This window comes from Rana temporaria, chromosome 3 (genome assembly GCF_905171775.1).
Source record: "Rana temporaria chromosome 3, aRanTem1.1, whole genome shotgun sequence".
Taxonomy (NCBI): domain Eukaryota; kingdom Metazoa; phylum Chordata; class Amphibia; order Anura; family Ranidae; genus Rana; species Rana temporaria.
Genome location: NC_053491.1, coordinates 447457277 through 447466961, shown reverse-complemented (window position 1 = coordinate 447466961; position 9685 = coordinate 447457277). Strand labels below are relative to the sequence as shown.

At 43.9% G+C, this 9685-nt stretch overlaps 1 protein-coding gene across 1 annotated transcript in view; it reads right to left on the bottom strand.

Moving 5' to 3' along the window:
* Positions 1-8641: 8641 nt before the first annotated feature.
* Positions 8642-9685, bottom strand: part of LOC120933384 (surfeit locus protein 4-like) — a 44988-nt gene continuing 43944 nt past the window's right edge. Inside the window, exon 6 of the mRNA XM_040346584.1 lies at positions 8642-9544. Coding sequence (XP_040202518.1) covers positions 9278-9544 — 267 coding nt within the window. The 3' untranslated portion in view covers positions 8642-9277. The remainder of the gene's footprint in view (positions 9545-9685) is intronic.

The window sequence follows — 9685 nt, the reverse complement described above, 5'->3', positions numbered from 1 at the left end:
GGCCCTTTACTAATTGGGGGGCTCTCTAATAATAGGGGGTGCTTTATTGGGGGGGGGGGGCGGTCTGTACTAATGGAGGCGGGAAGTTTGCTCACCACACAGGCCGGACACACGCCCGCAAAGCTGCCACCACGACATACAAGGCTTCAGAAATAGGTAAGGGGGACCTGTTTTAAAGTTTCCTGTTTAACCACTTGCTTACTGGGCACATAAACCCCCTTCGTGCCCAGGTGAAATTTCGGTTTCTGGCACTGCGTCGCTTTAACTGACAATTGCGCGGTCGTGCGACCTGGCTCCCAAACAAAATTGACATCCTTTTTTTCCCCACAAATAGAGCTTTCTTTTGGTGGTATTTGATCACCTCTGCGGTTTTTATTTTTTGCGCTATAAACAAAAAAAGAGCGACAATTTTGAAAAAAAATATATATATTTTTTACTTGTTGCTATAATAAATATCCCATTTTTTAAAAAAAAAAAAAAACTATTTTTTTTCTCAGTTAAGGCTGATACGTATTTTTCTACGTATTTTTGTAAAAAATAAAAAAAATCGCAATAAGCGACTGGTTTGCGCAAAAGTTATAGCGCCTACAAAATAGGGGACAAGAAGGGAGGGGGGGAGTCATAAGAGGGCCAATGAGAGCTGCAGAGCTGGAGGTGTGCCTCTATTTGTCTGTGTAAATCCAGGAAGTGAACAGGCAGCAGCTTCAGCTGCCCACAGTTAAAATGGCTGCAGCCAGACTCGGTGGAGGGAGATTTCTGCAGCATATTTGGCAAGTACAGAATCACAGTATATATAAAATAATATGCAAAGTGGTTGGAGGGATGCTTCAGGATGACAAAGATGTTTTTATTACAAACTATGTGAGCAGACTGCAGTTATTTTTTAAGATTTTCTTTTACTTTCAGCGATATCGGCAAAAGGGACAAACGGCATACCTCCCAACTTTTTGAGATAGGAATGAGGGACACCTATCAGCAAAAGTATGCAGGCATATGACACACCCCTTTCCACGCCCCTTAAAGGAGAAGTGTACAAAATAAAGATTAGTTAAACCCACAAGTGTGTTTTTTTTTTTATTATTACTAATATTCCTTTATATTGGCTTTTGACATTTATAAATGTAGCAATTTAGAAATCAGATGAAAGGTTTAGCACTGGTAAACGCTTTTTGAAAGATAAAAAGTACATTTTATATACATCTATATGGATCAGACCAAAATGGGGGACAAATGAGGAGGAACGAGGGACAGCTGGGAGCCATGCAAATAGAGAGGGTGACTCTGCCTAAGGCTGGGTTCACACTACGGTTTTCCCGTCCGTCAGCCGCATACGATTTATATGAAAAACCGTATGCGGCTGAAACGGACGGGAACGTATGGAACCGCACATATGTGCGTTTTCCATTGACATTAATGTTAAAGGAAAACGTATGCGGTTGCCATACTGTTTTAAAAACGACCGCAAAACCGTGGTTGAACACGGTTTTGCGTACGTTTAAAAAACGTTTTGCCAGCAAATCGTACGCACCCGGATGCATCTGAGTGCATACGATTTGCAATGCATTGTCTATCTATACGTTTTCCCGTCCGTGCCCGTACGTTTTCAATACTGAAATCGTATGCGGCTGACGGACGGGAAAACCGTAGTGTGAACCCAGCCTAACAGGGACACAGACAGCAATAAAAACTGACAGGTGTTCTAATCCCTCTCCACTCTATCCAAAAATATTAAAAAGTTTTGCCCCTAGTGGGCGGCTCGATGCAGCTCAGTGGCGGTGTGTCCATAGAGGGTGCAGGAGCGCCGCCACCTCTCTCCTGCACCTGACAATCAACAATAGATAGATTCATGCATTGCCCCCTATTCAGGTGTCCGGCCCCTTGTCTGGTGCCGGGCATCTGAATTACAGCGGCGGGGGTGTATTTGGAAGTGCCTGATTAGAGCCATGGGCTCTAATAGGCTTCCAAATTGTTAAACAGCAGGCACACTGCTGTGCGCTCGCTGTTTATACAGTGCTGTGTTAGGAAATCAAATAAATTGCTTCCCTAACAATGACCCGCCTCTCAGCCAATCAGGTGCACTGGGCCTGGTTACCTGTCATCTGATTGGCTGAAGCATCAGGTTCTGTGATCGAACGCCTATAAGGCGTCCAATCATAGCAGAAGAGGATGGGAGAAGACATCAAGGACTCGGAGGGAGTATGGAGGACAGCACTGACCCGAGACAGGTAAGTGTCAGGCAGGGGGGGCACACTGGCAGCATCATGCGTTTGTAGGCACAGTGGTGGCAATTTAAAGGGTACAGTGGCTGCGTTTGATGGCACAGTGGCTCTGTTTGATGGGCGCAGTGGCTGCGTTTAAAGGGCACATTGGTGGCAATTTATAGGTACAGTGGCTATATTTGATGGGCACCGTGGCTGCATTTGATGGGCACCGTGGCTCCATTTGATGGGCACCGTGGCTCCATTTCTTCTGAGCAGGGCCCTCTTAATCCTCTTGTATTTTATTGTAACTGTATCGTCTCCCTTTTATATTGTAAATCGCTGCGTAAACTGTTGGCGCTATAATAATCCTGGCACCCCAATCCTTTCTTGCAGAAGAGACATAGGGGGTTGTTTACTAAAACTGGAGAACGCAAAATCTGGTGCAGCTCTGCATAGAAACCAATCAGCTTTTTGCCAGTTTTTTTTTTTTGGTAAAGTTTAATTGAACGAGCTGAAATTAGAAGCCGATTGGCTACCATGCACAACTTCACCACATTCTGAGTGCACCAGTATTGGTAAATCTCCCCGCGTGTAGAAGTCTAGATATTAAGGAGCAGATGCAAAGCATTCATGGAATCCTGGAAGTTGTCGAAAGAGACGGCCAGAACTCAGTACAGGCAGTGCCGAGCCCAACCTCCCTGGGGCCCTAAGTGAGAAGGGGGGGGGGGCTGCGAGAAGCAGGGGGGGGGCTGCGAGAAGCAGGGGGGGGGCTGCCAAAAATGATGTGTCATATTAAAGTTGGAGAAGCAGGGGGGGGGGGGGTGGCCTGCTGACAGTGACATGTCACATTAAAGATTAGGGGGGGGGGGGTGGTGTTCTGCTGTCTGAGCGAGAGCAATAATTCTAGCCCTCTATCTCAAACCATGCAACCTGTAGAATATTTTTAAATGTTGCCTATGGAGATTTTAAAGGGTAAAAGTCCACGAGCGGACAGTTTTGAAGCGTGACATGTTGGGTATCAATTCAGAAAGTATTGCAACGACTGCCATTTTATTCTCTAGGGTGTTAGAATAAAAAATATATATATAACGTTTGGGTTTCTAACTCCACCACAAGAGGGCACCAAATTACAGAAGGAGCCATAGGACAGCAGAAGGCCTCAATTACCGGCCAGTGCGGCCCGACGCGATCGCAAGGGGGGGGGGGGGGGGATGTGCGCACGGAGACAGGGTTCCCCCAGCTGTGCTGCCCCAGGTCTCCAATTCTTTTTGCAATTGCGACCTGGTGCCTGGGGGTTTGTCGAGCTCTGCAATAAACGACCGCAGCACTGTGGAGCGCAGTGGTAGTTCATTGATTCTTCTTGTCAGATTGTATTTGCTTACATGTACGGGCACACAGATACACTGGCAGATCTGCTGGAGACCTGCATGGTATCAGTGATCTGCTGATCGCTGCTGCAATGCTTTACAGGTTCTAAAAAAATAAAATAAAAAAATAAATAAAAAACACACATTAATAAATGCACATTTTTTTACCTGCAAAAAAATGCATTTATAACTTAAAATGTATATTTTAAGTCTCAGGGTTAGTTTTTAGCAACATAAGACTAGGAGCCCTCTAGTACATGCAGTCAGGTCAGTATACTTTCACTGCAATACTTACCCTCTTCTCTGGCATCTTGCAGCACCACTTCACTTCCAAGTTGAATAAAAGGGCATCACCAGTGATCCATTGGCACTGCTGAACTCCCCCTTACTTTATAGTCAAATATTCCCAATACACTACTGTATATAGTTTGCATAAAACACATTGCTGCTTCTGTGTTCTATGCATGCAGGTCAGTAGGTTGCTTGGCAGGATTTAAAATTGATGGCTCATCTCTGAACAGAGCACAACATTTCCACTAACCTCTGCTGACTGGATCATCTATATGCAGAAAAGACTTACTGTCACCAAACAGCCGATTCTCCATTTACTCAAATATGTTGTAGTAAAATGCAAGAAATAAAAAAAAAAAAAAAAAAAAAAAAAAAAGAAGAAGGAGCGCCAAGCTGGCTATAGTGTAGTTATCAAGTTTATTGTAGAGCTGTTTAAAAAAAGAAAAAAGAAAAAAAGAAGGTTGTGCTCACTCACCACTGCCAGGTCCTGGCAATGTGAGCACATCTGGTGGTGTATTTTGTATAGCAGATACATTGGGAGCTGCGCACTGGTCTTCCATTTTGATTTAAGAAACACGCTTTTGTCCATTTCAGGCTGTCACGGACACACCCCCCCCCAGGACTAATGTCATCACACAGCCTGATCTCACAGTCAGGGCCGCCATCAGGGGGGTACAGGCAGTACAGCTGTAAGGGGCCTGGAGGTCCCCGGATGGCAACCCCCCCTTTTTTTTTTTTTTTTTATTAAAAAAAAAAAAAAAAAAAGTTTAATATATTTTTATTTTTTATTAAAGGGCCAATTTTTTTTTTTTTTTTAGGGGTTTGGTATATATATATATATTATAAAAAAAGAACTAAAAAGTTTAGAATATATATATATATATATATAATATCTTTAGTTCTTTTTTATAATATATATATTTTTTTAAAGGGCTCAAAGGTCCCCTGGGGCCCCCTTTTTTTTTATAAATGTTTATTTTTGTTTAGGGTCGGAAACTTTTTTTTTTTTATAAATGTTTATTTTTTTATTAAAGGGCCCAGAGGTTTTTTTTTTTTTTTTTTATTAAAGGGGCCAGAGGTCCCCAAGGCCCCGGATGGCTACCCCCCTTTTTTTATATTTCTCTTTACTTCTTCTTTTTTTGTAAAGGCCCCCCCGCTTCTCAATTTCCCGAACCCCCCCCCCCCCCCGCTTGTCAATTTCAGGCGGTAAGGGGCCCCATAATTCCTGATGGCGGCCCTGCTCACAGTGTTAACACTTCTAAAAAATGGTTCTCACACATCACATTAAAAGTGCAGATTGAGAGCTGATCAGCAGACCTTTTTCGATCATGTCTCTTCGACAGAAGCCGGTCCGGCTGCCATACACAAACCCGAACGTGTGTGTACTAGGCTTTAGTACGGTCCTATGTGTCATTGAAGAATGGATATACAGTTGTGTTCAAAATTATTCAACCCCCCAATGCTTTAAAGGGTTTTAGGGAATTTAGTGTACATTTGTAATTGTATTCAGAATGAAATCCTACAAGGACTTCTTAAAGAACCATATGCAACTAAAATGACATCAATCGGTTTTGTAATACAGTAGTAAATGTTTCTTTTGTGAATTCTTCATTTACACAATTATTCAACCCCTTAAAGACTACCACTCTGAAGAACAGAGGTTCATTGAAGTGTATTCAATCAGGTATTGAAAACACCTGTGGATGTCAGGGAGCAGCAATAAAGCCTAATAAGCACCAATTAGGCAGCTTTAAAATGACTGATACTCAGCTCCTTCTAGACATTTACTGGTGTGGTTACAAACATGGTGAGGTCAAGAGAATGGTCCAGGAAGACAAGAGAAGAGGTGATTACTCTTCACAGGAAGGGCAATGGCTATAAGAAGATTGCAAAGATGTTAAACATACCAAAAGACACCATAGGAATCATCATTCGCAAATTCAAGGCAAAGGGCACTGTTTGAAACGCTACCTGGTCGTGGCAGAAAGAAGATGCTGACTTCGACTGCTGTGCGCTACCTGAAGTGTAGAGTGGAGAAAAGTCCCCGTGTGACTGCTGAGGAACTAAGAAAAGATTTGTCAGATGTGGGTACTGAAGTTTCTGCTCAGACAATACGGCGCACACTGCGTAATGAAGGCCTCCATGCCAGAACTCCCAGGCGCACCCCCTTGCTGTCTCCAAAGAATAAGAAGAGTCGACTGCAGTATGCCAAAAGTCATGTGGACAAACCACAGAAGTTTTGGGATTGTGTTCTGTGGACTGATGAAACTGTTTGGGCCCATGGATCAACGCTATGTTTGGAGGAGGAAGAACAAGGCCTATGATGAAAGGAACACCTTGCCCACTGTGAAGCATGGCGGGGGGTCAATCATGCTTTGGGGCTGTTTTGCTTCTGCAGGTACAGGGAAGCTTCAGCGTGTGCAAGGTACCATGAATTCTCTTCAGTACCAGGAGATATTGGATGACAATGTGATGCAGTCCGTCACAAACCTGAGGCTTGGGAGACGTTGGACCTTTCAACAGGACAATGATCCCAAGCATACCTCCAAGTCCACTAGAGCATGGTTGCAGATTAAAGGCTGGAACATTTTGGAGTGGCCATCGCAGTCACCAGACTTAAATCCGATTGAGAACCTCTGGTGGGACTTAAAGAAAGCAGTTGCAGTGCGCAAGCCTAAGAATGTGACTGAACTGGAGGCTTTTGCCCATGACGAATGGGTGAAGATACCCGTAGATCGCTGCAAGACACTTGTGTCAAGCTATGCTTCACGTTTAAAAGCTGTTATAACTGTAAAAGGATGTTGTACTAAGTACTAAGATTGAATGTCACTTGGGGGTTGAATAAAACTGATAATGATGTGAGCACAGAAAAGACATTTGTGGTTATTTCATTATAAATGTTATGTTATATTTGTCTGACCTACACGTGCCTCTTTGATTTAATTGTAAGCAGGATGACTGAATGATCAAAATCAATGTCAAACTGGCCAAAACAATCAATTTCAGTGGGGGTTGAATAATTTTGAATACAACTGTAGGAAAGGAGGACACCACTTATGGGATTGGCCTCAATGCTCCTAAAATTAAGGTATGTTGCCAATTGTTTAAAGACTGAGTGGGGTACAGGTGTGGATAGGTTGCTTTCTGCCCAGCCTCAGTATTCAAAATGTTGCAAATATAAAACACTAGAAAATGTACCTCCAGTTCCATTCGGAATGATTGGAGTCCTTTCTGCACTAATAGAATTTCGTCCACAGCTCCTAGACCCATGCAGATATCCGCTACATGCCTCATCTAAAGCTCTGCGATGTAAACTGACCACGGTATCATGGATCAGCAGCCATGATTACCGTGGTCAGCACACAGAGGGACACAGGAATAGACAGGAACAACCAGGTTTTTTACAGTTTAGAAAGGGGCAGATTAGACAGCACTGTGCAGTTTAATCTGCTATAAGGGAACATGGGGCCAAATCTTCAAAGGAGATACGCAGGCGGAACTGCTGTTCAGCCTGCGTATCCCTGTGGCTATCTTTGGAAACGATCCTCAGAAGGATTTTTCCAAAGATAGTCAGAAGATCCGACATCTGTAATAGACTTACACTGTCGGATCTTAGGATGCAGTACCGCATCCGCCGCTGGGGGCATTTCGAGTCGAAATGCCGCTTTGCGTATGCAAATGAGGACTTAAGCAGATCCACAAAGCTTTTAAAGCTTTGTGTTTTCTGCGTAAGTTACGATTTGCACGCGTAAAATTAGGGCTGGTTTTACAATGTGTAAAGTTAGTACACCATGTAAAACCAGACCTTTTTTTCGATCGCCGCGTTTTTTTTTTATTTTAAATTTTTTTTTCCGGCGCGTATTTTTTTTTTTCCCCCCCGACGCAACTTTATTGTCCTGTCGCGATCCACAAAGCCCGGCGTAAAGTACGTTCGCGCGATGCACATCAAGAAAAATGACGTCACACGCATGCGCCGAACGTCCGGCGCGGTAGCGCGCCTCATTTGAATAGGAATCGCCCCCTCGAGCAGACGACCGCCTTGCGACGGAGGCACTTAGGTTACACGGCGTGTAATTTCTAGGTAAGTGCTTTGTGGATCAGGCACTTAGGTAGAAATTTAACGCCTGTGTAACTTAACTGCTGAAAGTTAAGTTAGGCAGCTTTTTTGAGAATTTGGCCCCTGATCTTTATTTACATTTTTTTTTAAGGGTTATAATAAAAGCAAATAAAGCCACTGTTTAAAATGGAAGTGCCCATCACAACCAAATGTATCTTTGCTTTCTACAGCCTACACTAAGCAGATAGTAAATTATCTCCCCAGCCAAAAGGCACTTGATTTAGAGGTTCTTCATACTTTTTTTTTATTTTTTTAGATCAGGCGCCCCCAAGTCCTTTTCATAGACACAAGGCCATACAGCAGTAGTTGTCAACTTAAGGGGTTGTAAAGGTTCGTGTTTTTCAACTTAATGCATCCTATACCCCCCCCCCCCCCCCCCCCGAGTCATACACTCAGCAGCTATGGACGCCAAGTGTATGACTCGGGAGCGCGCCCACAAGGAAACCCCCCCGGCAGAGCTCTTCTCCAAGGGGGTTATCTAATGCGGAGAGGAGCCACATGATCTGCCTAGGGACCCCATAGAGGATGTTCGGGGCCACTCTGTGTAAAAGAATAAATAAAAAAGGAACCTTTAGTATCACTTTAAGATGTATAGGGGACCAGGTTGGGTTTCGGGGTCATATAGTAATAGAGCTGGCCACACATTACGACAAAAGACTGCGTTGTGGATTTTGTTGATCTGAAAAATAGTAAATTTATTTAAAAAATGTTTTTACAAATATCCATTTAACCATAAAAATGTTTCTTCTTCTCATAATGGTTCCAGCACTTCACACTAAGCCCGACTCATACTCCTGGTGACCACGTTGAAGCATCTTTTCCAGGGACACTGAGGAACTTGAAACAAGTTGGCGTGAAATGACTGGTTGTGACTATTCATGCAGGTAGTGTTTATAGGTGGAGGTAGGGGGCGTCATTCCAGTAGTGAAAGATAATAATGCTCCGCTACAAAGTATTAATGGAATGGCAGGATACGGGAGGAGGGGAAAGACATCCATCTCGATGACAATATGCACACATCTGTCCATCAGAGGCGTAACTGTACATTGCTGAAAAAGACAAGCTGGGTTGGTGCTACCTTCCCTCTATGCCGCCATCCTAACAGTAATGTAAAATCCATTTAAATGGAACATTTCAAGGTCAGAGCTACTTCAGGAAAGCTTCCCCCCCCCACAAAATGGAACATTCCAGTCAGGTGTTCTTATACCTGCCAGGTGCGCATTGCGCAGACTGGAGAAAAGCGACTGACTGTAGCGTAATGGGCTGTTAGGTAAGGCGTGGCACTGCCTGGCAAGGGGAGGTCACCACTTCTTCTTGTGCTCATCCATGGACACTCCGCCAGGCCCCAGCGCCACGACCAGCAGCAGCCCACCCGTTACGGAGAGGGTTTGGAAGAAGTCGTACTTCAGGAAGTCGTGGAGTGGACGGTAAGATGGCACCGTCCAGAAAGCATTCTGGAGGACGTTGATGACCATGAGCCAAAGGACCAGTGTCAAGGCTGCCAGCTTGGTCTTATAGCCAATCGCAACCAAGATGATAAGGGTCAAGCCGAAGATATTTTGGAAAATCTGGAAGGAACAAATAAAAATAAGGAGATTAGTAAAACCTTAACCTACAATCTGTAGATTATCACTAGTGTGCACAATTCCCCATACTTTGGATTGGTTCCTCTACTGCATACATTTGACAGCTACCAGCGACATTGGGCA